General features: G+C 40.8%; 1 protein-coding gene across 1 annotated transcript in view; it reads left to right on the top strand.

Moving 5' to 3' along the window:
- ADPRHL1 (ADP-ribosylhydrolase like 1) overlaps nucleotides 1–9210 on the top strand; it is a 35111-nt gene extending 25901 nt beyond the window's left edge. The window contains exons 5-7 of the mRNA XM_054975015.1: nucleotides 1506–1633; nucleotides 4962–5094; nucleotides 7342–9210. Coding sequence (XP_054830990.1) covers nucleotides 1506–1633; nucleotides 4962–5094; nucleotides 7342–7499 — 419 coding nt within the window. The 3' untranslated portion in view covers nucleotides 7500–9210. The remainder of the gene's footprint in view (nucleotides 1–1505; nucleotides 1634–4961; nucleotides 5095–7341) is intronic.
- The last annotated feature ends 12139 nt before the right edge of the window (nucleotides 9211–21349 follow it).

Below are 21349 nucleotides of genomic sequence, written 5' to 3'. Positions count from 1 at the left end.
TTTCCTAATCTGTATACTTCTGTATAAAATAAATACTTAGTGTGAAATAAACACTTCTGTATAAAATAAATACTTAACGAGTAAGCATGTCATGAGTGATGGTGTACAACTTTTTTCCTTCCTGAGCAAAGATTATTCTCTGAAGTAAAAATAAAATGTATGCCATCATCAGTTTAAGATTACATATCTTTCACCATTACCTGTTTCATATCTGTCACTCACTAGCAGTGCAAGTCTATGCAGAGTTATTTGCATCTAAACCCTTAATTTCAATGTGTTTAGACTATAATAACTCTGCACAGAATTGCTTGTAAGTATATATTAGGAAATGTTCCAAATGATTAATACTAGGGATGTGCATCCAGATATTTCTGGTCCAAATATATATCTGAAAAACACTGTATTGTTTATATTCATGAATCCCTAGCAATATCCAGATTTTTTGGAATACCATTAAACAGCTCCCTCAAAATCTGGATATATTCAGAGCCTTTTTTCTTCAGTTTTACAGATTTAGTCAGGTTTATAACAGTGTCCCTTGCTTAAGGTGGCTTGGCTTGGATTCTCTGGTTTGACATGGATTGTAGTTGACTGGCCAGTTCTCTGGTTTGATGTTGGTTCTGTTGAGTTTGTTGCTGCTGTTTGCATTGGGAGGCTTTTGGCCAGTGGTTGCTCTTGTGTATTTGGCTATTGGCTTCTTGACCCAGGAAAAAGCATAGAATTCTACATTGGGAAACAATGGAAAGGGGGGGCACATTGTTCAGGGGCCTGTAAAACTGAATCCCTTGATCCATTTTACTTGAAGCTTGGGGGTCTTTAGTGGACAGACAGGACTAGGTTTCCTGCAATTTTGATGTCATTTGCTTGAAAAACAGCAACTCCAGCCCCTAGAAAGAGTTCTCCCCATAGGCAATAATGGACCTCCAAAATTTTGGAATTCTGAAAAAAAAATCCCAAATCCAATTTCTGAAACCTGATTAGGGATCTGAGTAATCCAGAATACCCGTATGGAAACCCTTCCTGAAATCCGAATCTGAAAAATTCTGAATTTTTTTTCAAGTGCACATCCCTAACGAATACTGCATTAGGTAAATAATATGTTTGACACAATCCTCTTTATCTTGAGAACTTTGTATACATAATTTTGAAATTCTCAGAATGCATTTGGTGTTAAATTTTTTAGAAACTACGGTGACTTTTTCATTGTTCCAAATGCTAATGTAGATAAGATCTTCATATTCTAATGAAACTTGGGGCATGTAACCCAATAGCTTTATGATGTGTAATTTTGCTTTCCTTTTACTTATTTTATTTTCTGCTATTCATTTAAATTATGTCAAGAAATAGCTATATTTTATTCCTAAATATTCCCTTGATGTCATGTGAACTAAGATAATTATTCTGTAAACCACAATGTTCATTGAAGCACACCAAAAGTTATTCAAATGCAGCCAAAGAAATATTTAAAGAATAAACATGCCATAATAAGTGTATTTTGCATTCAGAATATCAGGAACACTGGTTTTACTTTGAAGCAAAATGGCAGTTTTATTTGGAGGAGAGAGAAATCACTGAAGATAATCAGAATAAACCTCTATTTCCTGAAAATTATGATGCAGAGGAGAGAGAAAAGGTAAACTCTTCGAGTAAATCTTCTGAATGTATTAACAAAAAAAATGTATACCATTAGGTAAGTATTTGAAAGTAAGAGAAATTCTATTGTTAAAATATGTAGCCTCATAATTAAGCATAATTAAATTTTGATTTAATTAGTGCTTCGGTTTTAAATGTACCTTGCAGAGGTAACTTTACAGAGAAATTATTGCAGCCAACTAACATAAATTGCTAGCAGTAACAATGGACTGAATGATCTGGCCTCTTGGTCGAATGGTATTCAGACAGGTCTTGACAAATAGTATGTGTCAAATATTATATGAGTGCTGATGGCTTTAACTGTATTATGGACCTATCATGTTTGCTGGGCATGAGATCCCAAGTAAAAACAGGGGCCATTTTCACACTGCTTACCGGCCACGGAACATCATGCCGAGCTCCCGGAACGACAGCGTCTACCATTCTCGTGTGAAATTGTGCCAGGAAGACACTATCGTTCTGGGAGCTCAGCGCAATGTTCCGTGACTGGTAAGCAATGTGAAAATGGCCCATGTCAAAGCTCCGTGGCCAGGAGGACATAAGATATCAGCCCTGTAAGATCAGTCTCAGCTAGGGTTGTCAGCCCAGTACTGGCTCCTGGGCAGAGGTTGCATGGCATAGACTTATTCGATCAGTGTCATGCCAATGCTGCTATGTCACTTCGTTGCATTGATGCGGCACTCTTTTATTTTGGATTTCTGCAATGTAATTAACATAAAATATTTATTAAATCATTGAAATGGATCTTAACTCCATAACAGAATGCATTTTAATGAAATTTTCAATTGCTTTCCTTCCTTATAAACCACAAAAGGGAGATTGTGTGACATCTCGATTGATAGATTTATTGCAGCATAGAAAATGCTGAATACATAATTTGATGAACTAGAATTGTGTTACCAGGACTTATGTTGTGAATGGTCGCTGTGTTTATCTCGGCTGGCTTCTTCAATCTGAGCGCAGTTAGAGCCGGAAGTAACCAATAGTAAATGCATCTAATTTGCATTTAACATTGCGACTTTTTGGAAGAAATTTAAGAGGGGGGGAAATCAGCAAATGCATTTAAAAATAATTGATTTTGTGCCCAGTTATAAGAGGAGGAGCATGGCTGTGTCACCATAATCTCGAAGGCTTCAGATTCCAACTACCACTTGGAAAAAATAACTGCTTGTGAAACTCTCTTGGCTTCAGCTTCAAGGGGAAAAGAAGTGGGAGTGAGGAAGAGACAGCTTGGAAAGGAAAGGAAAGGAAAGGAAAGCAACAACGAGAGTGACGGTGAATCTTGTTCACCACTCTTCTTGTGATACAGCACCCAGACTAGTGGTCACTGGTTGTAACTGAAGCTAACACTTCAAGTGTACCCAGTAGATGCCTTCTCTTGGAGTCTCTCTACACAAGACTTCTGAAAAGTGTTCTTCACATGTCGAGAGACGCAATGTTAGCCAGAAAGTGTAGTTTTAAAAGACAGAGCAAGTGGAGATTGCTCCAGAGGTGATGGATTCTCTCACAGCCCTCTGCTGCCTCTGGTGTGCTGGACTGTCTCCTCTTCCAGAGCTTTTTAATTCGAAGTTTTAAGCAGCAAGGGCGGCAGGGCAAAAGCTCCGGAAGGGGAGGCAGTCTGACATGCTAGAGGCTGCGGAGGGCTGTGAGAGACTCCATCCGCTCCAGAGCGATCTCCCCCAGCTCTAACTTTTAAAACTATGCTTCCTGGGTAACATTGCATCTCTCAGCATTTGACAAACACACGTCCAGACATTTAGTGTAAAGAGATTTTTGATTAAGTGTCAAATTCCAGAGACAAGGTGTGGAGAAGGAGGGAGAACAGGAGCACAAGCACAATTTGGCCTGATCAGGACAAGAAGCTGACAATTTATAAGCTAAAGAGGAGCTACTTGAGTTCTGGTTCAAATACTATTACTGTCACGCTTCAGTGTGGCAATGCCTGTTGTATGTTTGAAACCACTAGATTCACAGGGACGGTCTTTGTCCCAGTCCTTTCCTCCATATTCCATTTTCTATATGTAGCCCAAGTCTGAAGAATCTACAGATGTTAAGAGTGGTCTACGTGGTAAATGGCTTTCATGTAAGCAGTACTATACAGTGAGTTTTAACAAGCATGATCTTTCACAGAAAGCCATGCAAAATATAGTTTGCCTGAATAAATAACAACAACAGAATCCAAATATTTATTTTGCAGAATCCATCTGAATCTGCTTATCTGTATAGTTAATCAGTAACTGTGGTCACTGAAGCCAAGAGGGCGGAGAAGTAATAGCCGGAACCCACTGTCACGCCTGGACCCAGCCCTAGCTGAGGGCCTTCCAGCTTGCAATTGCTGTCTGAGGGAGAGGATGAGGCAGGCTCCATTGAACCGGGACCCAGGCCCAGATCTTGCCGAGAACACTATCCACATTTGTTTGTTTGCGTGCTTGCTTGCTTGCTTGCTTGCTTTTGGTAATTGGGATTTTTGTGAAGTAGGCGGCCAAACTTTGACTGAAAAGCTGGTTAAAAATATGGTAAAAACCCAAGGAGTTTCAAAACCTATTACGGCAAACTCCAATATATAAACACACTCAAGCTACAGAGTTAAGTAAGGTTGTTTTGAATGGTAGTCCATTCTAATAAATGAACTAACCACACATTTACTTAATATTCTTTAGCTGACATTTACTTAATATTCTTTAGCTGTTTGTTCACTCAGATGTTTGCAGATGTTTCCCTACTTTCCACATCTGTTGAAAGCATTAAACATGTTGGCCAGCTGTGGCCATCTCATGTATACACGGTGAAACAGCTGTGTGTACTTGGCCTAAGGTGATACGTATGTAAAGGAAATCATATTGTGCAAAAAAAGGTGGCAGGGAATCAGTCTACAGCGGATGGGAGGAAGCTAGGTACAACTCCAAGCTTCTGTCTACAGGGTCATAATCACTCTGTCTTGATTTCTCTGCCTCTTAAAATGGCATTCAGCAGTCAATGAATGAAACAAAGGGTTGCCAAGAACAACAAAAATAGAACCGTGCTGTTCCTTCTCAGACAGCCAAGGAAGCAACCTTGCAGAATCATGCATTTTATAGCCCTAAGTGATTAATGACAGACGGAGAGTTCCAGCCTCAACAGCAGCTAGGCATGTTGCAGATAGTATAACTATAATCTTGGAGAAGTGGCTCAAGGCAAAATAGAATACTTATCACTTTCTTCAAGCTTTGGCCTTAATTCTGCACCATTGTGTAAAAAAATACATTTTTATTTCTGTATTACGTTTCCCATCGAAAGCACCCAACCCAGTGTGTTAATTATCCATTCAGACTTATAGGAGGTGGAGTTCTGAAGGCCGTGGTGGCAGGAGAGGTCACGATGCTCCCATGATTGCATACGATGCTCTCTTGGGCTGTGGTGGTGATTGGACTGAGCTTTGCAACCGTGCCGTGTTTCATGGCGGTAAGTAAAGTACTAATTCCTTTTTAAAAATCATGCAATTTACTTCTTATAACCTTTAGAGCATTTTTTTCCCTTTCTGATTCAGGCAAATTGGCTACATTGGATGACTCATGGTCTTAGACTGCAGTAACTCTGGATAAGATTGCACTTTTATCTCATTCAAATTATTATGTATTTTTAAACTATTCAGCTGTTGAACTGTGCCCTTTAATGAAGCACTGCACTATAGATGTTACACAGAAACAGAAGTTTTCTGTTTGGTGTGCTCTTTGTTGGCACAGAGTCCCTATCCATAAAGAAGTGATAAATCTAACATCACTTCAGGGTGCTGGGAAGAGCTACAAAAATCTGAAGAATTTACCCCCCCACACACACAAAACTATACACATTGTAGTTGTGATCAGGAGCTTGTTTTATAGGAGAGCCACTTTAAGATGGACATGTAGAGTGGTGAGCCAGGTCCCACCCCATCCTGCAAAGAGCACTGCCAGCAAGTTTCATTTTCATTGCTACTCATATGCTTCTCTTGCCTCTGGAGTGGCAACAAGTACCCTTGTGGCATGAATTTGGCTCTGTGCTCCTACTTGCTGGGCTTTAAAATATGTGGCTCAAGTTCTGCATTGGGACAACCTCAACACATAATATGCTGTTACATACATACATACATACATACATACATACATACATACATGACCTTTTTTCAGCGGGAACGTGGTGGAACGGAGTTTCGGCACCTCTTGAAAATGGTCACATGGCTGGTGGTCCCGCCCCTGATCTCCAGACAGAGGGGAGTTTAAATTGCCCTCCACTCCCCTCTGTCTGGAGATCAGGGGGCGGAGCCACCAGCCATGTGACCATTTTCACCAAGGGCGATTTAAACTTTAAAAAACTCCCCCCCTTGTTCCAGCTGACCCAAACTGATGTCATTGAGCAGTCCTGCGTTCCACCACTGAATTCCACCACCTCTTTTCCCAGAAAAAAAGCCATACATACATACATACATACATACATACATACATACATACATACAATGTTTTTTATTTTATTGGAGATGCAGTGTGGTAAAGTGGTTAAAATGTCATACTAGGATCTGGGAGGCCCAAGTTCGAATCCCCACTCTGTCCCAGTAGTTTGCTTTCAGCCTAACCTACTCCACAGGTTTGTTGGGAGGATGATGGAGGAAAAGAGATAGATGTGAGCTGCTCTGGGTCCTCACTGGGGAGGAAGGCACGGTATAAATGAAGTAAATAAATAAAAATATTATAAAATACATGTAAAAATCTCGAGGGTTGCCGTAATCTTCCCAGGGATAGCGGAGAGGCTTGTCGAACAGCTGCCGAAGGCAACGAACGAGGCTTGCAACAACCACCTGTTCGTTTTGGATGGGGCCTCACAAACAGCTTGTTCGCGAACAGCAGATTGGGCTGTTCGTGGGTTTTTTCTGTTCGTAATGCTGTTCATACCCATGTCTAATCTGGACACACTCTTCATTACCGAGATGCCTCAGGGTGTTTGCTGATTAACCTTACCTATCATCTCCGTGGTGAATGCCAGCTGAGTGAAAGGACAGCTAGATACATCTCCTGCTGTCCCACTTGGATTGGTTGAGCCACCTCATCTCCACCAATCAAGTCTCATGCTACATTTAATTCATGTGGGCTGAGGCAAACTGATACATGGCTGATAACCATGAAACTCCTTCAAAATTCTTGGTGTGTTGTCATGTGGAGCTGGAGAATTAAAGCAGTGGGTCAGGGAAAGCTCTCTTCCATTGTAGATTGCTTATTCAAAGGGCTGATGAGGGCAGATGGTAGAAATCCCACTTAAGTACTTGGTGAAAATGTTAATGTTACAGTCCGAATGGTTTTATTGGGGCATTTCACAAATACAAGTAGAAATGCCAGAAGACATTATTCTTTGGCCGTTTTCACATTTTACCGGCCGCGCAAAATCGCACAAAACTTCCAGAACGACAGCATCTTCCTGGCACGATTTCCCGTCATGACTCCGGTTGTGTTTGTCGCACTAGAAACTGGAGTCATGATGGGAAATCATGCCAGGAAGACCCCGTCGTTCCAGGAGTTGCGTGATTTTGCGCAGCCGGTAAGATGCGTGCAAACGGCCTTTCTCTCTCTGTCTCTCTGTCTCTCTGTCTCTCTCTCTCGCTAACAGAGAACATATTGTTCCTCCTTCCAACAAACAGATAAAAGGTACCCTAAAGGTGTGTGTTTGTGCTTTATTTTACAGGTGAGAGTGCAGCCACTGGAACTATTGCTGGCTGTTTGTATGGATTGCTTTATGGCCTCAACAAAGTTCCAAAAAGCTTGTATCAGGATCTTGAACAAAGGGAAAAGCTGGAACACTTGGGAGAGGCTATTTACCGACTGGCTACCGAGGAAAAGTAAAGATGTTTTTGCTGTATTATCTTTTTAAAATAAGTATTATAACACACCCTGTAGCCAAATTCATAAAAACCAGATCCTGAACATATTTTTAACACATGAAAATGATTCAGACCTAAAGGCCACTTCTCAAAGAGCATTTGGGCAAGTGTGCACATAGGTTTTTAAAGGATACACCTAAAAATATAATGTGAATGTGCCAGTTACCAGTGTTTGGAAATATGAGTATCATATAGGTGCATTCATTAGATGCCAGAAACTGACGCAGCTCCCTGTTGAGTATGACCTTGGTTATAAAACAGGATTTGCTACCATGTAATGAGAAGCAAGGTCCATAAACTTAACTATAACAACATTACTGAAGGCATTTATGAAATGGGTGTCTCATTTGTAACCCCATCACCATTTTTGAGTTGTTATCAGTAACAGTGTAATCCTAAGCAGTGTTGTGCCATTCTACGGCCATTAAAGTTAACAGGTTTACAGGAATATTAACTCTGCTGAGGACCTCACTTTGATTATAGCCCTTTTCAGTTGTTAAATTTAGAGGGGATGCCAAGCTATGCATACTGGGACCACATGCAACCTGCAATCCTCCTGATATGCTTGGTTGCTATTTCATCTGAATACAATAACCGAAAGGGTTTTGGGTAGCACATACTGAAGCAGAAAATAGGCACAGTCCATATTCAGATGGAATGGAGACCGTGCATAACAGGAAGATCATGGGTGGCCTAAAGTCCCAGTATGTGTAGTTGGATTCCACACACACACACCCCACACACACCCTCCCCAGGTAATGACTGTGAAGGACTTTACATGCAAAATTAATACTGTTTGCCCACTTATTTAAGCCAAACTAATTTGATCACCCTTATGAGATTCTTTTCTCTGTTGTAATAATTTCAATGTAGTATTTCTGTTTTCCCCTCACTTCCTTAAATTTCTATGGCACCACCTAACTCACAAATTCAGTTAATGTTTTTTTTAAAAAAATGATTTTATTGGGAAAATAGAATGTGTGAAAAACTCACTACAGAAGGTGACAAAATTACAAAATCAAGTTACATAAAAATATACATCGCATTATACAGATCTTAATAGTTAACAAAGTATAATTTAAAAAACGATGATTGCGAAAGGAATATGGAAAATGTTCTTTCTTTAAAAGTTTTTCCAATACCGGATACCACTTATTCAGGAAATTTGACTCTGACATAAGATACTCATGTGACCTCCTAACATCTGCTATTTTGTCGAAGATTATATAATCCCTCAAATTCAGTTAATGTTGATCCTTTCTTAAAACTGCAGTCTGAAATTAAAGCCAGCACCAGGAAGTTGTCCAAGGAATGGCAGTGCACAAAGATATGCAAAGATATGTGCAAACAGATATTGCAGATCATTTTATAGATTTCTGGTGTTTTTTAAAAAAATCCTAGACGAAACTTTTAAAAAATGGGTGATTAAAATAATTTGTAAATAAATTAATCTTATGCCTCTTCATAAGCATCTTTCTTTATTTTCACCACGGCGCTTATTGCATGTTATTGTGTCCTTGCTGGAATTCTTGCTTGCACTTGTTAGCAGGGCACTGTTGGTCAAGGTTAGGATGAGTTTCATGTAACCAAAAATTTGCCCCATTAAGAAGTCTGAGATTTGGTTGTGGGACAGGAAGCAAGTGGAAAAGATAGTGGCATAGAAAGGGATTTAAAGCCAGGGTCAAAACTCCAGATTGGTGGTGGAAAGCACCATCAAGACACAACCAATTTATGATGATCCCCATAGGATTTTCAAGGGAAGAGACTTTCAGAGGTGGTTTGCCATTACCTGCCTCTGCATAGAACCCTAGACTTCCTTGGTGGTTCCCCAGCCATTACTATCTAAGGCCAACTCTGCTTAGCCCCTGAAATCTGATGAGATTGGACTAGCCTGGACCATCTAAGTCTGGGCAAAACTCCACATCAGACGCTAAAAATTATTTGTTTGTTTCTTAATTCTTCTGGCTCATCCTACCACAGCAACTCAAGATCCATCCGCAATGTTATACCCTGCAAGGGAATGATCCATCACTTGGACAAGGGAAGGTGGGAGGTCCAGATTTCCTCAGTTCCCTCCTATTCCACCTTGTCTTTGATCCTTGAATGTTCTAAGCTCAGCAGAGGAGGGAAAAGGGAGCAACCGGGGAAGCTCAGGTGGTTCTGTCCATTTCACACATTGAGAGAACATCCCTTTCATCCCCAGGCCAATTCTTCACAGATGTATTTCCTTTACTTCCTCCTGGAATATGCAAGTCAAGAGTCTGATTTCTTAATATGAGTTCAGTGCTGGCCTCTCTCCCTTTAAAAAATTAACGTATCCCATTTTTATTACTGCTGTAATAAGGAAAGTAGGCAAGGCCACTGAAAAAGAGGACCCTTCTAACTGTGGGCAGTAAATGAGGCAGTCTGAGTGCCGAATTTAGTACAAGCAGAAGGGTACAACACACTCATGAGAGTTCCTGGGTTATCAAGTGCATTTTAGGCAATTGCAGCAGGTTGCCATAGGAAAGGCAAATACTTTGGATAGGATCCTCTGTTTTATTATGTTGTCTTTGCTTTACAAGTACAACCATTTTAAAATTTCATTTTCTGTCCAAGTGATGCACTGACGGCAGTCCTAGTGATTTCAGTGCAAGACCATGTACCTTGAACTTCCCCACTGAAATAAATGGGATGCATAATACCATCCTATGTTCAGGGCATTTTTTCAGGGGGAACGGAGTTCCGGAACCTCTTGAAAATGGTCACATGGCTGGTGGCCCCGCCCCCTGATCTCCAGACAGAGGGGAGTTTAGATTGACCTCCGAGCTTCTGAGCAGCACGGAGGGCAATCTAAACCCCCCTCTGTCTGGAGATCAGGGGGCGGGGCCACCAGCCATGTGAACATTTTCTCTGAGGGCAACCCACTGAGTTCCTCCACCTCTTTTCCCAGAAAAAAAGCCCTGCCTATGTTTGTTCTCAAGTAATTCCCACGCTGCTTCATGGGATTTACTCTCAGGTAATGCATAGGCTTGCAGTTATATATGAGCATACGCTGAATTTTGGGCAAATTATAAATGAATCCATTCTTGTACTTTTAAATAGCTTTGTCACACTTGCTGCTATAAGTGTTGGGAAACAAAAAAGTCTTCATTCCCATAAATATATATGCTTCCATTTCTCTCTGATAAGAAGATTTCTATAATCTCAAAGGGCAAATATAACAATCAACCGGAATAGGACATCTTCCTTGAATTTGTGTTTCTGTTAAGGGACAAGAACCAGATACAGTAAATACAGTCATAGAAGCAGTGACTTCAGCCATTCTTCCATGTATATGTCACGGCTTCAGGGAATGGGGCTTTTTATAAATGCATTACCACATGTGTTATTCCACCTCCTGGGGCGGGGGGCTGTCCTACAATGAGATCTAGTTTCATTATACCTTGATTCATATCGCTTATTGTAGTCAACTGTTGAAGTCCCCCCTCCCTTTTATTGTCTGTTTTAAAGAATGGCTATGGTCTTTATAAATAGTCTATTACTTTTCAGAATGATTGCTTCATTTCAGTGCTCTTGTGTGAAATGTTCATCTGTGAGTAAAAGCTCTAAGGAATAGATTCTGCCATCTTTAGTTACAAACGATACATGCCGTTTAGGATGAAGGAGAAAATGGCTCCCATCTTACTGTTTCTCTGGAACTCCTATATTTCTGATTACTGCGGCATATTAAAAAAAATAACCAGAAGAAATGCTCTTAAAGCACACTGAGTAACTTGAATAGATCCAACAGCAGGCCTGGGGCACTTACACTGAATCTTATTCCTCTCCTACCCCAGCACTCTTCTCTCCCCCCCCCCCCCGCTCGCCACTCAGGCTTGAACTTCTGTTTGAACTTCTGTTTGTCAGCCATGAGCATGAAGACATCTGATCACCAACACACTTCATTCGTTTTGCTACGGGTACTCACCTACAGCAAGGTGGACTGACTCATTCACAGTAATATGGATGGCAGAATTTACCTGAATGTAGCAGCTTATATGTTGATACTTGAAATCCGGGAAGCACTTCCTTATGATCTGGGCACTGTATTGCTATGCAATTGGGATCAAATACTGAGCTCCTGGAGACATAAGTTACATTTGGCCTTGCATTCACCAGAGCCAGGATTTCATCCCAACATGAACGGCTGTCTCGCTTCTGTTCACATATGAAGAGGTATAAAAATGTAATGCCTTCCTGGTACGTAAGCTGAATTCCATTCACTTGCTACTTTATTACTCCACGAATTAACCTCTCAAATGGTTTTACAGTGCTAGAAAGTTGAAACCTCTAGTGTGTGTTTCCCCCCTCTAGGCTATTGTCTATTGCTGTTGACTTCACTCTGCAGCTTTCGCACTGAGTTCACTATTTTATTTAGCAACTGATCCTCATCAGTTGAAGCATTTCCTAAATGCCCAGCTGCCTGTAGGCCTAATTCTTCAAACTGAAGTTTAGTTATAGCAACAGCAGACCTTCAGCTCCTTCATAATAACTGAAAGGAAAGGTCAATTAATATTGCTGTGGATAGCAAATGTTTTTACTCCTGCAGTCTAACTGGGATGATTCTTTAGGAAAAGAGATTATAAGAAAACGTGTCCCCAAATAATCGGTGGGATGTAAGATTTGATTTTCACTTGGACCAGAATGTTTTGTGTTACATTCAGCAAAGTACAGATTACCTGGCTTGGTCTGTGTTGCAAACTTTCACCCCTAATTCGATCTTCAGTCCATGTAAGTATCTCAAGGCAAAATGAAATAGGTTGAAAAGTCAAAGAATTATGCAACCACTTGTGCAGATACAACTGAGCTTGTATGTCTCGACTCTCCAATAAGAGGCAAAATGATTTCGAATTTTCTAAAACACTATGTGCTTTATTGAAGGAGATTTGTTTAAAAACCCACTGTGCCTATGCAAACGTTTTGCTAGAATTCCATAACGTTTTGGCAGTGTCCCATACCTCACTATTCCTGCTCACTTTAAGCAGAAAGATATGTGAAACTCTGCACTACATATTATCAGCTGGAGCCTATGAATAATTGCACATCTTTTCTGCTTCCCCTTCCTCTAACAACTCCCTGTGACTCTGGAAAAGATGAATGGCAGAACAAGCTTTGCATTCATCAAGTAAGGGGAGGATCAACTTCACCCTTCTTGCTGTAGACTCCCATGTCACTTGGCATTTTTGTCCATGAGGTTCACTTACAGTGCAATCCTATGGTGAGTTACTCCAGTCTAAGCCCATTGAAGTCAATGGACTTAGACTGGAGTAACTCTCCACAGGATTGCACTCTTAGCCTTCAGCACCAGCTTTTCAGGGAGTCACAGGAAACTACTGGGGGCAGTGGAAGGTGGGAAATATGTGCAAGCACAAATGCCTTCTGCTTGTGGTTCACAGGATCCAAGCCACAGTTTGTTTGCTTTCCCCATAGCATCCTACTGCTGTTGGCTCAGCGGTAGGATAATAAAGGACAAAGCCCCTGGAAAATTCCTTCAGTGCTGCATTCTTTTCCAAAGTATTTTTTTAAAAAATGCATACACACCATGTTCACTGTACTAGCAACTAATGGTTGACGATGGCCTCTAAGGTGACTTTTATATTTATCTTCCTTCATTGGACTAGGGTTCATACCAGTGTGTCTGGAACTGAGGACTGTCACTGTAAATTACATACTTAAAAACAGTAAGGAAATAAAAGCAATGACGATGGCTTCAAAACAGGCATTTTTCTTTTATACAGAAGCAGAGAAGGTACAAAGATTTGCAGTGATAAGGTGCTGATCGATCCCATAGCACTGAAGAAGAAGATCAATAAGATGTCAACGGAACTAGGTGCATTTGCTGTTCTGAGCAACCTACTACTTTACCTCACAGATCTCATATCCAACCACCCACAGGTTCAGAGTAAGAAAGTGAAGTGGCTAGAAGGCATAGAAAATAAGATGAATTTGAGACGGGAATGCCAAAGTGTAACCAATGGCATTCGCCCTACAAAATTTCAACTTCTGCAGTCAAGATTTATGAACAGCAACCGCGAACCTTACAGAAAGAAGACAAGGGAGGTTGGCAAACTTATCATTAAAGAAAAGCAATCTGCCACCAGAAACTGTCTAAATTCCATTGTAAGCAAGTTAGACAGAAGCTCCTTAACAGAAGAAAGCCCAAAAATAACTCCTCAAGAAAAAGTCAAGTGTGGGAAAAATACTGTGAAGAATATTCTGAAGAAATTTTTAGCTGTTGAGGGAAAAGAAACTAAGGAGAAGGAGCCAATTTCCCAAATAAAAGCACCAAGTAATAATCTGCCCCAAATAATCAACAGAAAGTTTGTCATGTCCAAACTGAAAGAAAAGTTTGAACAAACCAGTAACATTTGTTCAGCTATAGAGGTGAAAGCTTTGCTGCCGTGCAATGGGAAGAAAAAGAACAAAAAGGCCCTAAAGAAAAAAGCTATTCATAAAGCAGAAATCAGAGTGCTACAGACAGACCTGAGTACAGTCCCAAATATTGATTGCCTTGAACCACAACATTTGGTATGTACAATTGTTCCCCTTCCTAAATTCCATGTTGCTATTGAAATTAGTCACCCTTGGAGCTGGACAGCCAATGCCAAGTGCACCATTCAGCCTTCTGATCATAGCAATGAAGTGAGGGAAACAAGGGATTCCAAGAACACATGTGACGTTCAGCCTGATGAGAATGGAATACCAGCAGGCATGGCACAAGGACGACCGAAAGGACAGTTACAAAACAAGCATCATGAAATGTCCAAGGATGTGAGTGACAGAAAGGACATAGTTGAGATTAACACAATGTCTGCAAGCCCAGGTCCTAGCTTGGACACATGCCTACCTGCATACGAAAACAACCCCCCTAGCATATCTAATGACACTTTAGGCTACAAAAAGAGTGACATACCAGTGGAGTCTAATGCATTTTCTGGCTCTGAGGATAAAAACGCAGCACAAATTATTAACAAGGAAAACTTATCTCCTACCTGTGACTCTCCTAATTCAACTGAAGAGGCTAGTGCTAGACACAGTCACCCGGGAGATGAGATTCCTAACATACCAGAGGGCATGTGCAGTCCAAAGGAGACAGAAATAGAATTCACAGAGCCTATAAAAGACCCGCCCTTTGCCAGCCAAAAATGTTTCCCTGAACAGAAAGTGTTGGAAAATATTCCACCATTTCGTTCTCCTGGAGCTCAGGCATCTTGTAACACAGAACCTCCAACTGATGACCTGCCTTCAAGTGTTAAACCAGGAGTGGTGGACAAAACATCTGCCCAAAAACCAAGTCAGAGGAATGCACAAGATGTTAGGAGCAAATTTTGTGCTGTAGTTCAAAAAAGAGAGAAACTGCCTGAGAAAGAAGAAATAGTTTCCAACCCTACAAAAAATGACCAGCTAACAAAAGCCAAGCAGAAAGTGTTACGTCCAGAAGGAAACCAAGGAAAGATCCCAGGCAGTCAAGGAGTAAGTGAGCAATTACCTCAGAAGCCACAAATCCCTCCAGTGACTAGACATGAAAATAACCTGGATAATTCTAGCCCAAACACATCAACCCAAAGCACAAGTCAAGTGAATCAAGCCTCTACTCCAAACAGATGCCATAAAGACAGTGAAGGAAATATTTCCAATGACTTTAAAAAGCGTCATTCCCTGTCATCTAGTGTTTTAGTGAAAGACAACTCTGCCACAGCAGAAGAAAATATTGGCAAGGCCAAAGCGTGTTCAGTTAACGAAATGACAAACTCTGAAAACAATAATGAGAAGAGTAGTTTGAGCCAATTAGATACCTCTCAAATGCTATTAGAAGAACTCATCAATGATGAAACCCACATTCCGGAGCAAAATCCCTGGCCTGCTTCTGAAAAATGTCATTCCTCCTCAGACCGCTCAGCAAGGCCTGAAGGCAATATTGCAGAAGTCAATAGACCTTGTTGTAATGCTGAGAATTTCCAAACATCTTCATCTAATGAGCCAACAAACAATGACAGCTCTATTAGAGAAGATAAGGGGACTAGCCAGAATTCTGACAACTACCATTCACCTTCTCCTAACAAACTGCTAAAGCCCAACAGTATTCGTGGAAGAGAAGACAAAGCAACATTCAATTTGGCACCATACAAGGATTTTGTCAAGAGTGAAAATAATGCAGCGGAAGGCAAGGATAGCAGGCGCCAGACTCCTAAGTACCAACCACCCTCCACGAGGGAGTTTAGAAAGCCTGAAAACAACACTGCTCAAGAAGCAAGTCCCTTCAGCAATACGACAAAACAACAAATGCCCTCAGAGGAAAAAACTATGAAGGCAGAAAGAAAAATGGCAGAAGAAAAGTCTGAGAAAGGGCGTTCCCAAAGTGAAATGGTTACACAGCAGAAACACAACAATGGTGCAGGGAGAGATGATTTGCAGAAAACAGTGAAGCACCTAATTCCTGTATCTGTTGACAGAAGAGAGCGAGAAGACAAGAAAATGGGAGAGAAGAAACCAGAAGTGGGAGATAAGAAGATGCCGTCTTTCTCCAGTTTGCACCAGGAATCAATAAAAAGTGATTTTACAAAGGTTGGTGATGATGCAACAGACACAAACATCCCTCCAAGGTTTGAACCACAACACTTACCTCCGCCAAATGATAAAGGACTGATACATTCCCTGGATAACTCAAAATACCGAATGCCACCCAATGAGGCAGAAAAAAACCACGGATATGCTATTACAGGAGATGAAAATACTGGAAAATATCAAGAAACTTCACCCAAAGAACCAATGAAATGTGAAGGGGGAATTGACCAGCATAAACTTAATTATGATGAGACAATACCCTCTTCTGGTGACAGAGGGAGGCTTGAAAATAAAACAGGGAAGAAGGGAGATAATGGTGGCAATTTGGTGCAAAAGCAGTTGTCTGTTAAAAATGTACTTCCAGAGAATAGAAAGAAAACTGGGAGAGATTGCAATGATTTGGGTGACCTTAAGAGAGCTGAAATTCCATCAAATGAAATGCAGATGAAGAAAATAAATCTTGCAACGAAGAAGCATCAGAAACCATCCTTAAATGACTCTGGGAATTCCAAGTCTCCTGCTAAGGACGACAAACAGACTCTGTGGCATTCTAGGAACTTCCAGCTACCCTCATCAGATGTCAGATTGGAAAAGCAGCAGCAGAAACCGCAACCTTCAAAGGATTGTGTCAAGCCTCAAACTAGTATTAGAGACAATAAGCACATACATTCTAATTCTGAAAAGTATCGTTCACCCTCCTCAGAGGCACAGGACTTTCACGAGAAGAATGCTTGTGGAAAGAAGGGCTCCTTGAGTGATTTTGAGAAAAACACAACTCCGCTGCTGAGTCGTCATGATAGTGGATTACAGAAGAAAATGGAATACACGACTGATAGAGGCCCAACAAAACAGAGCTCTTCTTCTAAGCTGAGTAAAACACAACATAGTTCTAGCAAGTACCAGATACAATCATCAAATCCCGTATCTGGTCCTGAAAGTAGTGAAACTCAAAAATGTCAGGCTAGTGCAGTGAATGAGAGCAAAAGTAGGTTAGCAGGTTTGGAAAAATACATAGCAGAGAGCTACAGTGAAGGACCTTTAACACTCTCTTTTAAACCAATGGTTGTTCGAGCAATCGATACAATTAAGCTTGATAACTAAGACAGCTTGGATGACTGCAATAAGAGTCTGAGTGCCCGATCTTTCAGCCATCATTTCACTTCAAAGGATTAAGTTGTAACATAAATCACATCAGAATAGTTGTTCCATGGTGATCAGTTACAAATTTTATCTACCATAAAAACCAGCGTCAGCTAGAATCTCAAATCTATTACATTTTATCTGAGAGTAACTGTACATCTGTGATTCAAGAATGGCAACTCGTCTGAGGTAATAATTAGGAGAACAATACAGCCCAAGTTAAGCATGATTAAGTCCCATTGAACTTAATGGGAGAGTTAACCAAACATTTCACTTAAAAAACTATTAGACAATTCATTATTGAAGTTTAGGGGTGGTCTTAATCCATGGCAGAGGCCCTGGCCCTGCAGTAGGGTGTGTGAGCTGGGGAGCCCCACCCGCTTAGCTGCTCTGTTTGGGAGACCCCGCCCTGTTGCCAAACTCCCACAGAAGACAAGGATAGAGAGGGGCTCACAGCAGTGGACAGTCAACTGTAGTGCAGTGAAAGGATGTCCCTCCTGTCACCCTCAGGTGGTGGGAAAAGGCTCTGTGCCCAATTCATGCCTGTCAGGCAGCAGTGGCAATGAGTGGGTATGCCTTCCCAGGAGGTCCCATCCACCCCCAGCCACCTCAGGCAATGCCAGTTGTGGCAATAAGCTGGGTAGGGAGTAGGGGTGGGTGCAGGTGTGCACAGCATCCTGCCCCCCATCAGTTTTGCTTGGAGTCCTAGAATAACTAAGACAGCCCCTAAAGAGATTTTATTCCTTTGTGTGTTGTATTTGTGTATACCACTTTCCCTCACTGTACAAAGCAATTTACAATAAAACAAGTACATTAAAACTGATAAGAAAACGGACACATTAAAAACAATAACACAGTGGAGGAGCATTAAAACTAGCCAGGGAAAGGCCGGGCTACGAAGGACAGCTTTCCATTGCTGCCTGAGTTGGATGAATGAAGAAGCAGGTCCTTCCTTGCGCTGGTAGCCCATTTCATGTGGACAGGGCCGCCTCTGGAAACATTCTTGCCTTGTTAGTCACAAATTTCACCTTCTTTAAAAAATAAATTAAATTACATTGATTACTTTTTAAAAACTTGCTTTCAGAATTTTTATTGCTTTGATGGCATACTAGTGAGCTTCCTTACAGATATGTGACTGCAGTTTTGTTTTTTGAGATACAGAATGTGCCACAAGATAGACTTAGGGAGGGAAAAATCAGTGCAATTATTACCTTCCTATAAATTTAATGCTTCTGTTCTATCATGCCAAAGATGTGGAGAAAAGCAGGATATAAATGTTTAAATAAATAAATAAATTCATCTCGGACAAAATCTTGCCCTGCATAATTGAGGTGGCTATTCTGAGAATGAACTTTATATTCAAATCATTCAGATATGATGTTAGCAATCATTTTCCTGGAACAACTTTGGTTATGGCCACTTTTCAGTAAGTTGTAGGAAGGACCTGAAGTGGCTATATATGTGTATTGTTTGAAAGCAATTTTTAAATTTGCTTTGAAAATAGTGGTCCTATTGTATAGAAATTATGTAACAAACTGCAGAAGAATAAGAGAGCCGTGGGAAAGATATATATGCTACATAACCTTATAAACATTTTGCACATACTGCAGCAGCATTCATTATATTAAAAAGATACTATTGAAAATGTGTAAATCTTGGGGAAGCAGTGTTCCATCTGCTGCATAGGCCCCTATTTTCCATGCATTCATTACTTTCACACGCCTATACAACTGTATCGTTTTATTTGTAGCCTGTTATTATCAGTGTGGTAAGTACAACAGTACTTAATTCTGGAATTGCCTGGAATTAGCAGAACCAGGTCTTCAGCAACTGAAGGAACACGTGGAAGCTGAACAGAACCACCAGAATTATGTCCAGAGTCCAGCAACTAACTATGAGCCACATATAAGGTTATCATTTCTGAAGTGGGAAATTTCTGGAGATTTAGGGGTGGGGTCGGGGAAGGGTGGGGAGGGGAGGGGATCTCTGTGGCATTTTCTTCAAGGGAACTGTTATCTATAGAGTCTGTCTACACAAGGCATCTTATACGGGGACGCTCAAGTGACTTACTTTCTGTGCGATCTTATATTCAATTGTACTCAGTCCCTAGCTGTGCATGTGTATCCACAAATTGGGAGCACAAGTGTAAGAGCTTTCACTTGAGTGTCCCCATGTAAGATGTCTTGTGTAGAGAGGCTCATAGTCTAGACTGCAGGATTTGAGTCCAGTGACACCTTAGAGACAAACAATATTTTCAGGATATAAGATTTTGCGAGTCAAAACTCCCTTCTTCAGATATTCTACTGCAGGCCAACAGGGCTACCTCCCTGAAACTATCTATAGTCTGGAGATCAGTTGAAATTCCAGGAGTTCTCCAGGCTCCACCTGGAGGTTGGCATCTCTAGAGGGGTATCTTGGAGGGGTTATAGGCCTCCCGCCAATATTTTTGGCTTAAAGGAGTGAGGCTGGCATAGGAGCTGCAGGTGGCCCAGTTTGCTATAAGCACTTCTGTAATGTGAACACATTAGAAGGATGTAAGGCAGGGCTCATATGAAGGTCACTGCAACTGAATTCTGCACTATAAAACGAAACTTGATACTAACAAGTAGTACAAGTTTTTGAACTGCCCTGAAGGAAGGTGACATTCACAATGTCAAGTACAGACACAACCTCTGGATGGTCTGAAACACACAAGGGAAGGCTTAGAAGAGGAATCATGTTTGATCTGTTCTTTTCTGAAGAGTTTTTAAATTGATGTTTACCCCCTTATCTTTTCAACAAGCCAGCTATTTTATATGCCTTCCATTTTTTAATATACTAAAAACATACATTTCCTTTTTAAAGAACCTTTACAAAATTCATAATGCTGCCAGTTATTCCACAAGAGATGATTAAATCTCCCAAAAGCAACGTCCAAACACAATCCTCCTGTATTGTCGAAGGCTTTCACGGCCGGAGAACGATGGTTGTTGTGGGTTTTCCGGGCTGTATTGCCGTGGTCTTGGCATTGTAGTTCCTGACGTTTCGCCAGCAGCTGTGGCTGGCATCTTCAGAGGTGTAGCACCAAAAGACAGAGATCTCTCTCTCTCTCAGATCACTGAGAGATCTCTGTCTTTTGGTGCTACACCTCTGAAGATGCCAGCCACAGCTGCTGGCGAAACGTCAGGAACTACAATGCCAAGACCACGGCAATACAGCCCGGAAAACCCACAACAACAATCCTCCTGTGTTTATCCCATAAGCTATTTATTTATGAAAACATTTTATATCCCATTTATTTGTGAAGCTTACACATACAGGGCACCACCCAAATTCAATTAAACAGCTTTAGTTCTCATTAATTTAAATAGGACAGTGTTAAACATGCATTTAAAATCCCTTTATAATGTATGGAAACCTAAAAGTGCTTAACTTTGGCTGATTCTTCTCTACATTTCCTCATATGGGAATGAATTAAATAAAAACACGATCATAGTCAGTATACCTATGAAAAGTTAATAATGCTTGAATGTATATGTTACAGCAGTGTTTGCTTCAGTCACTGTAGTGAGAAGAACCCAGTGCATCTGTTTACTTCAAACCACAATCCTGATCAGAAGAAGTAGAGAGTCCAGTAGCACTTTTAAGACTAACCAACTTTATTGTAGCATAAGCTTGAGTCTCAGCTCTCTTCATCAGATGCAAGCTCTCGAAAGCTTATGCTACAATAAAGTTGGTTAATCTTAAAGGTGCTACCAGAGTCTCTACTATTTTGTTACTACAGACTAACATGGTTAACTCCTCTGGATCTAATCAGAAGTAAACTTGTACATTGATTGCAACAGAGCTAAGTAAGCTGAAGAATGCAGTGCTGTAACTATACAAATAGGAAACAAGTCAGTGCTAAGCTCCAGCAAGTTTAGCACAGAGGTGTTAGGCAGAGATTTAATTAGCTGGCTACTTACTACCTTACTACACTTACTACTGCTACTACTACCACCACTACCACTTTTATTGTTTATTCAGCATCTCTAGTGTGCTAGGATAATCACCTTCTTTCATTGCCTTTCAGGTGAATAGGTGAATTTGCAATTATGGTGTTCTTAT

Source organism: Eublepharis macularius, chromosome 3 (assembly GCF_028583425.1).
Source record: "Eublepharis macularius isolate TG4126 chromosome 3, MPM_Emac_v1.0, whole genome shotgun sequence".
NCBI classification, from domain to species: Eukaryota; Metazoa; Chordata; class Lepidosauria; order Squamata; family Eublepharidae; genus Eublepharis; species Eublepharis macularius.
Note: the sequence above shows the minus strand (reverse complement) of the source record. Positions and strands in the feature narration are given on the sequence as shown.